Source organism: Oncorhynchus mykiss, chromosome 30, assembly GCF_013265735.2.
Source record: "Oncorhynchus mykiss isolate Arlee chromosome 30, USDA_OmykA_1.1, whole genome shotgun sequence".
NCBI classification, from domain to species: domain Eukaryota; kingdom Metazoa; phylum Chordata; class Actinopteri; order Salmoniformes; family Salmonidae; genus Oncorhynchus; species Oncorhynchus mykiss.
In genome coordinates, this window is record NC_050570.1 from 6,118,656 (window position 1) to 6,133,687 (window position 15,032).

General features: G+C 42.9%; 1 protein-coding gene across 4 annotated transcripts; it reads left to right on the forward strand.

The window, feature by feature from the left end:
• Window positions 1–4,432: 4,432 nt before the first annotated feature.
• LOC110521201 (aromatase) lies at window positions 4,433–11,489 on the forward strand. Of its 4 annotated transcripts, XM_036968980.1 has the most exons (11): window positions 4,433–4,447; window positions 4,525–4,624; window positions 5,793–6,037; window positions 6,411–6,561; window positions 6,778–6,932; window positions 8,680–8,856; window positions 9,512–9,626; window positions 9,784–9,898; window positions 10,016–10,178; window positions 10,482–10,723; window positions 10,971–11,489. In XM_036968980.1, exons 3-11 carry the CDS (start codon window positions 5,929–5,931, stop codon window positions 11,208–11,210), a joined length of 1,467 nt encoding a protein of 488 aa, XP_036824875.1. In that variant the 5' UTR covers window positions 4,433–4,447; window positions 4,525–4,624; window positions 5,793–5,928; the 3' UTR covers window positions 11,211–11,489. The 4 variants fall into 4 exon arrangements, with proteins under 4 accessions (XP_036824875.1, XP_036824876.1, XP_036824874.1 ...); XM_036968981.1 differs by lacking the exon at window positions 4,433–4,447 and having other exon boundaries at window positions 4,515–4,624; window positions 5,888–6,037; XM_036968979.1 differs by lacking the exon at window positions 4,433–4,447 and having other exon boundaries at window positions 4,520–4,624; window positions 5,908–6,037.
• Window positions 11,490–15,032: the final 3,543 nt, after the last annotated feature.

Consider the following 15,032-nt stretch of genomic DNA (forward strand, 5'->3'; position numbering starts at 1 on the left):
TACGCCGCCAGGGACTCAAATCCTGCAGTGCCAGACGTGTCCCCCTGCTTAAGCCAGTACAGGTCCAGGCCCGTCTGAAGTTTGCTAGAGAGCATTTGGATGATCCAGAAGAAGATTGGGATAATGTCATATGATCAGATGAAACCAAAATATAACTTTTTGGTAAAAACTCAACTCTTTGTGTTTGGAGGACAAAGAATGCTGAGTTGCATCCAAAGAACACCATTCCTACTGTGAAGCATGGGGTGGAAACATCATGCATTGGGGCTGTTTTTCTGCAAAGGGACCAGGACAACTGATCCGTGTAAAGGAAAGAATGAATGGGGCCATGTATCGTGAGATTTTGAGTGAAAACCTCCTTCCATCAGCAAGGGCATTGAAGATGAAACTTGGCTGGGTCTTTCAGCATGACAATGATCCCAAACACACTGCCTGGGCAACGAAGGAGTGGCTTCGTAATAAGCATTTCAAGGGCCTGGAGTGGCCTAGCCAGTCTCCAGATCTCAACCCCATAGAAAATCTTTGGAGGGAGTTGAAAGTCCGTGTTGCCCAGCAACAGCCCCAAAACATCACTGCTCTAGAGGAGATCTGCATGGAGGAATGGGCCAAAATACCAGTAACAGTGTGTGAAAACCTTGTGAAGACTTACAGAAAACGTTTGACCTCTGTCATTGCCAACAAAGGGTATATAACAAAGTATTGAAATAAACTTTTGTTATTGACCAAATACTTATTTTCCACCATAATTTGCAAATAAATTCATAAAAAATCCTACAATGTGATTTTCTGGATTGTTCTTTCTCAATTTGTCTGTCATAGTTGAAGTGTACCTAAGATGAAAATTACAGGCCTCTCTCATCTTTTTAAGTGGGAGAACTTTTTTGCCCCACTGTACTGGTTTACCCACTTCATATGTACTCTATTCTAGTCAAGGCTCATCCTATATAAATACTACTTCTGTACTGTACACACCTTTCCTATTCATATACTGTCCATACACACCATTATATATATATATATATAATATATACAGTGCATTCAGGAAGTATTCCGACCCCTTGCCTTTTCCCACATTTTGTTACGCTACAGCCTTATTTGAAAATGGATGAAATAAAAATAAATCTCATCAATCTACACACAATACCCCATAACATCAAATTGAAAGCCAATCCTCAGTAAAAGGCACATGACAGCGCTCTTGGAGTTTCAGACCATGAGAAACAAGATTCTCTGGTCTGATGAAACCAAGATTGAGCAAAGTACAGAGAGATATTTAATGAAAACCTGCTCCAGAACGATCAGGACCTCAAACTGGTGTGAAGGTTCACCTTCCAATGGGACAACGACCCTAAGCACACAGCCAAGACAACGCAGGAGTGGCTTCGGGACAAGTCTCTGAATGTCCATGAGTGGCCCAGCCAGGACTTGAACCCGATCAATCATCTCTGGAGAGACCTGAAAATAGCTGTGCAGCATCGCTCCCCATCCAGCCTGACAGAGCTTGAGAGGATTTGCAGAGAAGAATGGGGGAAACTCCCCAAATACAGGTGTGCCAAGCCTGTAGCATCATACCCAAGAAGACTGGAGGCTGTAATCGCTGCTAAATGTGCTTCAACAAAGTACAGAGTAAAGGGTCTGAATACTTATGTAAATGTAATATTTCCAGGGTTATTTGGTAATAAATCAGCAAAAATGTCAAAAATTCAGTTTTTGCTTTGTCATTATGGGGTATTGTGTGTAGATTGATGAGGAAAGAAAACGATTTAATCAATTTTAGAAAAAGCTGTAACCTAACAAAATGTGAAAAACTCAAAGGGGTCTGAATACTTTCCCAAGATACTGTATATACAATATCAGTCAAAAGTTTGGACAGACCTACTCATTCAAGGGGTTTTCTTAATTTTTACTATGTTCTACACCGTAGAATAATAGTGAAGACATCAAAACTGTGAAATAACACATATGTAATCATGGAGTAACCCCAAAAAAGTGTCAGAATATATTTTAGATTTTAGATTCTTCAAAGTAGTCACCCTTTGCCTTGATGACAGCTTTGCACACTCATTGCATTCTCTCAACCAGCTTTACCTGGAATGCTTTTCCAACATTCTTGAAGGAGTTCCCACATATGCTGAGCACTTGTTGGCGGCTTTTCCTTCACTCTGTGATCCAACTTATCCCAAACCATCTAAATTGGGTTTAGATTGGGTGATTGTGGAGGCCAGGTCATCTGATGCAGCACTCCATCACTCTCTTTCTTGGTCAAATAGCCTTTACACAGCCTTGAGGTGTGATATATATCAGTGGAGGCTGGTGATGGAAGGACGGCTCATAGTAATGGTTGGAACACGTGTTTGCTGTATTTGAACACCTTCTCAGTGTTTTTAGATGATTTGTGTTGTCTAGTATGCTACACTGAATGTACAAAACATTAGGAACACCTTCTCAGTGTTTTTAGATTATTTGTGTTGTCTAGTATGCTACACTGAATGTACAAAACATTAGGAACACCTTCCTAATATTGAGTTGCACCCACCCACTTTTTTGCCCTCTGAACAGCCTCAATTTGTCAGGGCATGGACTCTGTTGTCGAAAGCGTTCCACAGGAATACTGTCCCATGTTGACTCCAATGCTTCCCACAGTTGTGTCAAGTTGTTTGGATGTCCTTTGGATGGTGGACCATTCTTGATACACACAGGAAACTGTTGACCGTGAAAAAACAGTGCACCTGGCACCTACTACCATACCTCGTTCAAAAGCACTTAAATCTTTTGTCTTGTCCATTCACCCTCTGAATGCCCCCCCCCCCCCCCCCCCCCCCCCCCACCCCCCCCCCCACCACAATCCATGTCTCAACTTTCTCAAGGCTTAAAAATCCTTCTTTAACATGTCTCCTCCCCTTCATCAACACGGATTGAAGTGGATTTAAAAAGTTGACATCAATACGGGATCATGGCCCAGGTTGCATAAAACACCGTAAGTTCATTTTCCTCTTATCTTTTCCCTTAAAGTTTCCTTAACTCTAAGTCAGTTGCACAAAGCATTTAGATGTGAATTTTCCCTCTTAAATTAAGTGAAAAAGTTAAGGGTGCCAATGAGGTCCCATAACTCCTTCATTCAGCATGGATATCAATGTAAACAGCAATTGTGGAGGTGAATGTTGATTTCATCTGCTCTGGTAACCAAAGGAAAACATCAACCAGCTAGCTACTAAGCTAAACAATGTAAGGTGAACGGCTAGAAAGCTAGCTGGCTAGTTAGCTATAGCTACTCTGTAAGTTAGCTTGACATGCTAGAAAGTAATAGAAACAAGTTGTGAAAAAAATGACTATCTTCTGAAGCAATTTGGTTATGGATTGTAGAAGTTCTATTTTGTTATATCACAAAATACAACATGTGATATGATCAATTTAGCCTCAGATTATATTAAATACGATTATATCAGCACTCCTACCTTTGAGAAGCTTTGTGAATACGGGCCAAGAACTATAGGAACATTCTCAAGTGTATTCTCTCAAGAAGCCCTCTCTAAGTTGATGCCTAGTCTCTATGGCAACCAGGAAGATGCCAAATACCTTTTCCCTCTCCACCATTGTGCCATGTCTGGCCATGACACAAAAGCCTCCAGCATCATTAAGACCATGTCTTAATCAGTGACAGAATCAGGCATTCAGAGGGAGTGAACTGGAATGACCCTGCAGGTTAGACTACATGGATTTCTCTGTCTCTCTCGCTCTCTGTTTAACTGTGTTTTACTTTCAATTGACTGTCTCTGTGCCCTGCTGTATATAGCTTGTATATCACCGCTGAGTAACTATCAACATCTAAGGGCGGCAGGTAGCCTAGTGGTTAGAGCATTGGGGCCTGTAACTGAAAGGTTGCTGGATCAAATCCCGGAGCTGACAAGGTAAAAAATCTGTAGTTCTGTAGTTAACCCAATGTTCTCTGGGTGCTGAAAGACACCCCCTGCACCTTTCTGACCCACAGGGTTTGGGTTCAAGACGCATTCAGTTGTATAACTGACTAGGTCTTTCCCTTCTCCAACTTATTGACAGACAGGGGCAAATGTATTAACATTTCTTCTGTTGTAAATTTGCTAGATAAAAGCCCTATTCTTATCCTCAAATTAGCTGGGTCAGTCTGACCTGTTTAATATTATTTCTTTCTTCAGATGACGAATTATACGGTGGTTCGCTTTCTTTTTGATTGGTTAAGTGAGCCTGTTTCAATCAAAATGAAAGACCTACGGTCATACTTGAGAGACCAGGTCTACTCTATAATCTCCAAAATGAAGTCTTTTTTTTTGTGTTCAACTTTTCCAGTTAAAAGGTAGCCAAGGCCCTTCACTATAGCTCTATTGTTTTGCTTTGGCAGTCTTTTTGGTGAGAGGTTCATGCATTTAACGGGCACTTGAGGGCCTAAATTGGTAGTGTAACCAAGCAACCGGTAAGTTGATATTCAACAGCTTGGATGCCTGTGATTTATCAGATAAAAGAATACTGATCATCTTTAAAACCAACCAGGAGCAGAAACAAGGGGCACAGCAGTGGCTACACAGGAGACGGACACAAACTGTAGCCAGGCTAGCGGCAGACTACTCTGGGGCAGTCCAGGATGAGAACGGTGGGTATTATCCTTTTCCTACATAATGACAATTCTATATATAAGGGGGAACTTTTTGTCTGTATGTTCTAATTAACTAGAGGGAATTGTTTTCTCTCTGAGGAACAAGAAGTGTCAAGAGGGATATTCTTGAAAAGAGGCCTATAACAGAATATCATTGAAATTTGTACGATTTTAAACATAAAAAAAAAGAATTCTGTATTATACAATGTTACAGCAAACAAACTGTGTCTTCTAGAGGGGACGATGACGAGAACAAAGATGACCCAGTTTCTCCGATAGATAAAGAAACAACAGCATTAGTACATTCTGATAAAATGACAGACACCTCAGCCTTCCCCTCTGGTTTCAGAAGGTTCTAACATCTTTGATGTCTAATTTACTAAACTCTAGCCTTGGTAAGACATCTGGAACTGTACATAGCAAATAGTACAACTGGTCAACTTAAAAAGCTTTCGTTGGTTGTGTTATGGTTACCGTGTTCACCTGTTGTACCAACCCCATAGGACAAGGACAGGAGAAATATTTAAAAGGGGATGAAAAGAGAGCAAGGGTTGTCACGGAGTTTAAGGCTTTTGTTTTGACAATTTGATTCGCAATGTCTACGTCCCAAATGGCACCCTATTCCCTATTTAGTGCACTACTTTTAACCAGGACCTATAGCACCCTATTCCCTATTTAGTGCACTACTTTTAACCAGGACCTATAGCACCCTATTCCCTATTTAGTGCACTACTTTTAACCAGGACCTATAGCACCCTATTCCCTATTTAGTGCACTACTTTTAACCAGGACCTATGGGGTTCTGGTAAAAAAAAAAAAAAAAAATTAAGTGTCCACTACATTGGGTGTAATTTGATTCTGGAAATTCAGGGTGATTCAATACATACACTGTAAACTCTCAGAAGACTTTTTTCTTCGGCTGTCCCAATAGATAAGCGACAACTACTTCGGTGAGGTGCAAATCAAATCAAATGTTTTATTTGTCACATGGTTAGCAGATGTTCTTTCTTTCTTCAGATGATGAATTATACGGTGGTTCGCTTTCTTTTTGAAGGATAAGTGAGCCTGTTGCAATCACAATGAAAGACCTACGGTCATACTTGAGAGACCAGGTCTACTCTATAATCAGTGGGACATGTTTTTACTTTTTAAAATATTTAACCAGGTTGTCTCCTTGAAGTAAGTCAGAAGACCTTTTTCCCTGGGGGGGGGGGAGAGATAAAACTTGGAAGGAGAATAATAAATAGCAGAGTGCTCCAGCTGTCATCATAACACAGCAGCCTCCAGACCTCCTCACTGTAATGGCTACCAGTATAGTGGATGACACTAGCGTGTCTGGAGTCCTGCTGCTGCTGCTCTGTCTCCTGCTCATCACGGCCTGGTGCCTCACTAACACCTCACACATACCAGGTAAGACCAATGATGTATGAATGATGTGTGAATGTGTCTACGGGGGGGGGGGGGTTTAATACATTTTGGAATTGTATCTCTAATATCTCATATAAAAGTTGACAGCCAATAGTTCACTAGAAAGACCTTGGCTATGCATCTAATATAACAGTTATTACTGTAAAACAGTGGCAAGTAGCAATCCTGTACTAACCTGCGTCTCTACTGTACGTGCCTCTATGGCAGGTCCTTTCTTCTGGGCTGGTCTGGGTCCAATCCTGTCCTAACCTGCGTCTCTACTGTACGTGCCTCTATGGCAGGTCCTTTCTTCTGGGCTGGTCTGGGTCCAATCCTGTCCTAACCTGCGTCTCTACTGTACGTGCCTCTATGGCAGGTCCTTTCTTCTGGGCTGGTCTGGGTCCAATCCTGTCCTACTCTCGGTTCATCTGGAGCGGGATAGGAACAGCTTGTAACTATTACAACAAGAGATATGGGAGTATGGTTCGGGTCTGGATCAACGGAGAAGAGACTCTCATTCTTAGCAAGTAAGTTCTGTTGAAATGGAATTGGAAAATACTCCACTCATTCAGTTCGGTGGGGGTAGGGGGTGATATTCATCAAGCGTCTCAGAGTAGATCTAAGATCCTCTACCTCCCATGTCCGTTCATTATCATTGAAAAAGTCAAAACGGATCCAAGATCAGCACTACTCGTTTGAGACTCTCTATTTATGACACTCTTGGTCTCTCACTCTCGCTGCAGGTCCTCTGCTGTCTACCATGTCCTGAAGAGTGCCCACTACACAGCCCGGTTCGCCAGTAAACGAGGACTGCAGTGTATCGGGATGGACGGGAGAGGTATCATCTTCAACAGTGACATCCCACTCTGGAAAAAAATGAGGACATATTTTGCGAAAGGTATACGACAGAGACTTGAAGTTTATTTATTACATGATTATCTAACTCACTAACATTTTACTCACTCTTACTAGATGTCAAATTAAGTTATGTTCTGGTCTGATACAGGGTTGGGATCAATTCCATTTAAAAATCAAATCATATTGTCTTTGTCATATGCGCTGAATTACAACAGACCTTACCGTGAAATACTTACTTACAAGACCTTAACCAACAATGCAGTTCAAGAAAGAGTTAAGAAAATATTTACCAAATAAAATAAAGTAAAAAGTAATAAAAATAACACAATAAAATAACAATAACAAGGCTGTATGCAGGGGGTACCAGTACAGAGTCAATGTGGAGGCTATATACAGGGGGTACCGGTACAGAGTCAATGTGGAGGCTGTATACAGGGGGGGTACCGGTACAGAGTCAATGTGGAGGCTATATACAGGGTGTACCGGTACAGAGTCAATGTGGAGGCTATATACAGGGTGTACCGGTACAGAGTCAATGTGGAGACTATATACAGGGTATTACGGTACAGAGTCAATGTGGAGGCTATATACAGGGTGTACCGGTACAGAGTTAATGTGGAGGCTATATACAGGGGGTACTGGTACAGAGTCAATGTGGAGGCTATATACAGGGTGTACCGGTACAGAGTTAATGTGGAGGCTATATACAGGGTATTACGGTACAGAGTCAATGTGGAGACTATATACAGGGTATTACGGTACAGAGTTAATGTGGAGGCTATATACAGGGGGTACCGGTACAGAGTTAATGTGTGGTGGTACAGGTTAGTCGATACTCTACCGTTCAAAAGTTTGGGGTCACTTAGAAATGTCCTTGTTTTTGAAAGAAAAGCACATTTTTTGTCTATTAACATAACATCAAATTGATCAGAAATACAGTGTAGACATTGTTAATGTTGTAATTTACTATTGTAGCTGGAAACGGCAGATTTTTTAAAATGGAATATCTACATAGGAGTACAGAGGCCCATTATCAGCAACCATCACTCCTGTGGTCCAATGGCACGTTGTGTTAGCTAATCCAAGTTTATCATTTTAAAAGGCTGATTTATCAATAGAAAACCCTTTTACAATTACGTTAGCACAGCTGAAAACTGTTGTTCTGATTAAAGAAGCAATAAAACTGTCCTTCTTTAGACTAGTTGAGTATCTGGAGCATCAGCATTTGTGGGTTCGATTACAGGCTCAAAATATCAAAAAACAAATAACTTTCTTCTGAAAATCTTCAGTCTTTTCTTGTTTTGAAAAATGAAGGCTATTACATGTGAGGACAAGAGGACAAGTACATTAGAGGACAAGTACATTAGAGTGTCTAGTTTGAGAAACAGACGCCTCACAAGTCCTCAACTGGCAGCTTCATTAAAAAGTACCCGCAAAACATCAGCCTCAACTTCAACCGTGAAGAGGCGACTCCAGGATGCTGGCCTTCTAGACAGTTACTCTGTCTAGTGGCTGTGTTCTTTTGCCCATCGTAATCTTTTATTTTTAATGGCCAGTCTGAGATATGGCTTTTTCTTTGCAACTCTGCCTAGAAGGCCAGCATCCTGGAGTCGCCTCTTCACTGTTGACGTTGAGACTGGTGTTTTGCGGGTACTATTTCATGTAAAATAGTCCGGTGCCCATTTTTATTAATTGTATAGGGTGATTTCAATTCACTCAATGGAATTCTTACTGAATTGTCTGAATTGAAATGGAATTGAGCCCATCCTTGGTGTTGTGTGTGTCAGCTCTGACAGGGCCTGGTCTGCAGCGGACAGTAGGGATCTGTGTGAGTGCAACAGACAGGCACCTGGAGCGTCTGCAGGAGATGACTGACCCCTCTGGACACGTAGATGTTCTCAACCTGCTGAGATGCATCGTAGTGGACATTTCTAACAAACTGTTCCTCAGGGTGCCTCTCAACGGTCAGTGGCAGGGTGTGTGTGTGTGTGTGTGCGGGGGGAGGGGGTTTGTCTGTGTGGGTGTGCCTGCATGCATGTGGGGACGTCTGTTCTCTGTCCTGGCACCCCAATGGTGGAATCAGCTTCCCCCTGAAGCTAGGACAGCAGAGTCCCTGCCCATCTTCCAGAAACATCTGAAACCCTACCTCTTCAAAGAGTAACTTAAATAATATCACCCCCCCCCCCCCCTTCTCACATCAATCCCCCCCACCCCTTTACTAGTTCTGACTGCTGATAGCTACTTTATTGAGGAAAAGTGTACATACTATAACTGTGATATGTGGTTGTCCCACCTGGCTATGTTAAGATGAATACATTAACTGTTAGTGGCTCAGGATAAGAGAGTATGTTAAATGACTCACTACTGTAAGTACCTCTGGGTAAGAGTCTGTTAAATTACTCACTACTGTAAGTAGCTCTGGATAAGAGTCTGCTAAACGACTCACTACTGTAACTCTCTCTGGATAAGAGAGTCTGTTAAACTACTCAATACTGTAAGTAGCTCTGGATAAGAGTCTGCTAAATGACTCACTACTGTCAATGTAATGTAAATGGACATCCTTAACACATTGAATTATGCCAAGCTTTGACTGTGTGCCTTGTACTTTATGTAACTCAGAGAAAGAGCTGCTATTGAAGATTCAACACTACTTTGACACCTGGCAAACGGTTCTGATCAAGCCTGATATCTTCTTCAAATGTGGATGGATGTACAAGAGGCATCAACAAGCAGCGTAAGTTCACACGTGCACTTAAAGTCTCTATGTGGTGATTGGTGATGGTCACTGGTGATGGTCACTCGTCGGAGGGGGGGGTTGCATAAATGAAGGTGTGTAGTAGTTTTGTAGAAGGTGTGTAGTTTAATCAAGTGTTTTGACGTCTTGTCTCTAGCAAGGAGCTACAGGACGTGATGGAAAGCCTTATCGAAACCAAAAGAAGAATTATCAGTGAAGCTGAAAAACTGGATGATGATATTGACTTCACCTCAGAACTCATCTTCGCCCAGGTCTGTTCTGCTGATTTATGGAAATCATATCATTGTATAGGGTGTCACTAAGAGAAACCTGTCGATCTTATACTCTCTCGGTGTGTGTGTGTGTGTGTGTGTGTGTGTGTTGACCAGAACCATGGAGAGCTGTCAGCGGACGACGTGAGACAGTGTGTGTTGGAGATGGTGATAGCAGCCCCAGACACTCTGTCCATCAGTCTGTTCTTCATGCTCATGCTGCTGAAGCAGAACCCTGAGGTGGAGATGAGGATTGTAGAGGAGATCAGCACTCTCATGGGTGACTATGCTCACACCTTTCAAATAAAGGGGGTTTCAACAGTTAGGTGGAATTTCTAATAATATATAATATATGCCACATAGCAGACGATTTTATCCAAAGCGACAGCAACTTACAGTACAGTGAGTGCATCTATTTTTAGTATGTGTTAATGATCTCTGCGGGACCCACAATCTTGCTGGCACCATACTCTTGCTCTCTGAGCCACCCTTGACTAATAATTGAGACAAATATCTCACGGATGACAAATGATATCTTTTAGGCACACCGTGCTGACAATCTCATGTTCACTTCTATCCACAGGAGAGAATGATGTAATGACAGTTGACTTCCAGAACTTCAGAGTGCTGGAGAGTTTTATCAATGAGTCCATGAGGTTCCATCCTGTGGTAGACTTCACCATGAGGAAGGCGCTGGAAGATGACGTCATCGATGGGACCAAGGTTTCCAAGGGAACCAACATCATCCTCAACATAGGGCTCATGCACAAAACTGAGTTCTTCCCCAAACCCAACGAATTCAGCTTGGAAAACTTTGATAAAACTGTAAGTGAGAGTTGGGGTGGTCCTAATTGCTTAAAAGCATTGCATTGCAAACTGTTGTCATAATTGATGGACAGGTCTGTGAAATTATTCAGAAGTAGCATGTGGTTTACCTGGTTCCAGATCTGTTTGTGTTGTCTTGCTAACTCCATTGATTCATGCCGAACATTATAACGACCGTAGGAGTTCGCAAGACAGCACAAAACGATCTGGTACCAGGCTATGTTTGACCTCTCCTTTTTTCCATCAGGTGCCCAGTCGTTTCTTCCAGCCGTTCGGCTGTGGCCCCCGCTCCTGTGTGGGTAAACACATTGCCATGATGATGATGAAGGCTGTCCTGGTGACGCTGTTGTCGCGGTACACGGTGTGTCCTCGTCATGGCAACACACTGAGCAGCATCAGGCAGACAAACAACCTGTCACAGCAACCTGTGGAGGATGAACACAGTCTGGCAATGAGGTTCATACCAAGACAGATGACCATAACCTAACCACAACCACTACTGACCACCACCACTACTGACCACAACCACTATTGACCACAACCACTATTGACCACAACCACTACTGACCACCACCACCACTACTGACCACCACCACCACTACTGACCACAACCACCACTACTGACCACAGCCACTACTGACCACAACCACTACTGACCACTACAACCAATATAACCTGTCCTGATCCAAAAACCTGTCACAGCAACCTGTTGAGAATGAACATGAACACAGCCTGACCATGAGGGTCATACCCAGAATGACACAAGCAGCCTCCACTGACCACAACCAGCCTCCACTGACCACAACCAGCCTCCAGCCACCACTGACCACAACCAGCCACCACTGACCACAACCAGCCTCCACTGACCACAACCAGCCTCCACTGACCACAACCAGCCTCCACTGACCACAACCAGCCTCCACTGACCACAACCGGTCACTACTAACCACAACCAGCCACCAGCCACCACTGACCACAACCAGCCTCCACTGACCACAACCAGCCTCCACTGACCACAACCAGCCACCACTGACCACAACCAGCCACCACTGACCACAACCAGTCACCACTGACCACAACCAGTCACCAGCCTCCACTGACCACAACCAGCCTCCACTGACCACAACCAGCCACCACTGACCACAACCAGTCACCAGCCTCCACTGACCACAACCAGACTCCACTGACCACAACCAGCCTCCACTGACCACAACTAGCCACCACTGACCACAACTAGCTACCACTGACCACAACCAGCCACCAGCCACCAATGACCACAACCAGCCGCCACTGACCACAACCGGCCAGTTACCACTGACCACAACCAGCCTCCACTGACCTAGAACCAGCCTCCACTGACCAAAACCAACTTCCACTGACCACAACCAGCACCACTGACCACAACCAGTCACCACTGACCTAGAACCAGCCTCCACTGACCACAACCAGCCTCCACTGACCACAACCAGCCTCCACTGACCACAACCACAACCAGCCACCACTGACCACAACCAGCCTCCACTGACCACAACCAGCCTCCACTGACCACAGCCGGCCTCCACTGACCACAACCGGCCTTCACTGATCATAACCAGCCACCACTGACCACAACCGGCCTCCGTTGGCCACAACCAGCCTCCACTGACCACAACCAGCCTCCACTGACCACAACCAGCCACCACTGACCACAACCACAACCAGCCACCACTGACCACAACCAGCCACCAGCCTCCACTGACCACAATCAGCCTCCACTGATCACAACCAGCCCCCACTGACCACAGCCGGCCTCCACTGACCACAACCGGCCTTCACTGATCATAACCAGCCACCACTGACCACAACCGGCCTCCGTTGGCCACAACCAGCCTCCACTGACCACAACCAGCCTCCACTGACCACAACCAGCCACCACTGACCACAAGCGGCCTCCACTGATCATAACCAGCCACCACTGACCACAACCAGCCTCCACTGACCGCAACCAGCCACCACTGACCATATCCACTGACCTGGTCGGTGGAGGAGAATGACCACAACCAACACTGACTTTTACCTCTGACCATAACCAGGACTGATCACAACCATCAATAATCTGACCACAACCAACACTGACCAAAGTGACCTCACCACAACCAACGCCAACCACACTGACCTGACAGGTGGAGGATGAACACAGCCTGACCCTGCCCAGAATGATCACACATTTTACTGGCCACTTGATCACAACAGCTGAGACACACCTAGCACTGACCATATACATGTAAATACATGAGTTACCAAGACTGTACAAACAGATATGGGACCAGGTACTACTACCGCTGGGCTATAGTCAATACTTCTCCTGTTTAAAGGCTACTATCCCACAACTATAATACAGTATTGCTACACTAGACTACATTTTCAACACTAGTCTGTGCATTTTTTTTAAAACTTATTTTCTTGTTGTAAAAATTACAATTTCTAGTTGTTTTTAAAACCATGTCATTAAAAATGTATAAGGAATAGTTTGTATCATGTGCATAACTACTGTAAACATTTACTCAATAAAATTACAATTGTGTAATAAATATCTTTGTAAAACAATTGTTATCCTCAGGTCTTGAATCTTAAACCTCTTTTGATATGGTTAATTGATATGGTTTGATATGGTTAATTGATATGGTTTGATATGGTTCATTGATATGGTTAATTGATATGGTTTGATATGGTTCATTGATATAGTTAATTGATATGGTTTGATATGGTTAATGGTGGTAGCAGAAATGGGACATACTGTCTTGTGTCTGAATACCTATACTAGAGCACTACGTACAGTACCAGTCAAAAGTTTGGACACACCTACTCATTCAAGGTTTTTCTTTATTTGTACTATTTTCTACATTGTAGAATAATAGTGAAGACATCAACACTATGAAATAACACAGTTGGAATCATGTAGTAACCAAAAAAAAGTGTTAAACAAATCAAAATATATTTAAAATTTCAGATTTTACAAAGTAGTCACCCTTTGCCTCATACTCACGGGGCGGCAGGGTAGCCTAGTGGTTAGAGCATTGGACTAGCAAGGTTTCAAGTTCAAATCACCGAGCTGACAAGGTAAAAATCTGTTGTTCTGCCCCTGAACAGGCAGTTAACCCACTGTTCCTAGGCCGTTATTGTAAATAAGAATTTGTTCTTAACTGACTTGCCTAGTTAAATAAAGGTAAAAAAAAAAAAAACACTGTTCCTCTGAACAAGGCAGTTAACCCACTGTTCCCCTGAACAAGGCAGTTAACCCACTGTTCCCCTGAACAAGGCAGTTAACCCACTGTTCCTCTGAACAAGGCAGTTAACCCACTGTTCCTCTGAACAAGGCAGTTAACCCACTGTTCCTCTGAACAAGGCAGTTAACCCACTGTTCCTCTGAACAAGGCAGTTAACCCACTGTTCCCCTGAACAAGGCAGTTAACCCACTGTTCCCCGGTAGGCCGTCATTGAAAATAAGAATTTGTTCTAAACTGACTTTCCTAGTTAAATAAAGGTAGAAAATATATATAATAAATACTGGGTCTCTTGCCTCAATGAACTTATCCTCTGCAGCAGAGGTAACTCTGGGTCCTCCTTTCCTGTGGTGGTCCTCATGAGATCCAGTTTCATAATAGCGTTTGATGATTTTTGCGACTGCACTTGAAGAAACTTTCAAAGTTCTGGAAATGTTCTGTATTGACTGATCTTCATGTCTTAAAGTAATGATGGACTGTCGTTTCTCTTTGCATATTTGAGCTGTTTTGCCATAATATGGACTTGGTATTTTAACAAATAGTTCTGCCTTTTATATACCAACTGATTGGCATTAAGAAGGAAATCAATTCCACAAATAAACTTTTAAGGCACACCTGTTAATTGAAATGCATTCCAGGTGACTACCTCATGAAGCTGGTTGAGAGAATTCAAAGAGTGTGCAAAGCTGTCATCAAGGCAAAGGGTAGCTTCTTTGAAGAATCTCAAATATAAAATATATTATGACTTGCTTAACACTTTTTTTGGTTACTACATGATTCCATGTGTGTTATTTCATAGTTTTGATGTCTTCACTATTATTCTATCATGCAGAAGAACCCTTTAATGTGTAGGTGTGTCCAAACTTTGTACTGTATTTAAATATATTTCAGTTTAATATTTTATACATTTGCAAAAATGTATAAATACATTCCATTAAATAACAAACAAAAGTGTAAATTGTAGCCATTTATAGTTTATTTGCCTAAGCATAACCTTCATCCACGTACCAATTTTGTTTTCCAAACATTTATTTTGCGTGTCAGCA

Coding starts and splice junctions, on each gene's coding strand:
- LOC110521201 (XM_036968978.1), top strand. CDS start 5,948: ATGACACTAGCGTGTCTGGAGTCCTGCTGCTGCTGCTCTGTCTCCTGC. Junction 9,899..10,015: donor CAGAACTCATCTTCGCCCAG/GTCTGTTCTGCT, acceptor TGTGTTGACCAG/AACCATGGAGAGCTGTCAGC. Junction 10,179..10,481: donor GGAGATCAGCACTCTCATGG/GTGACTATGCTC, acceptor TTCTATCCACAG/GAGAGAATGATGTAATGACA.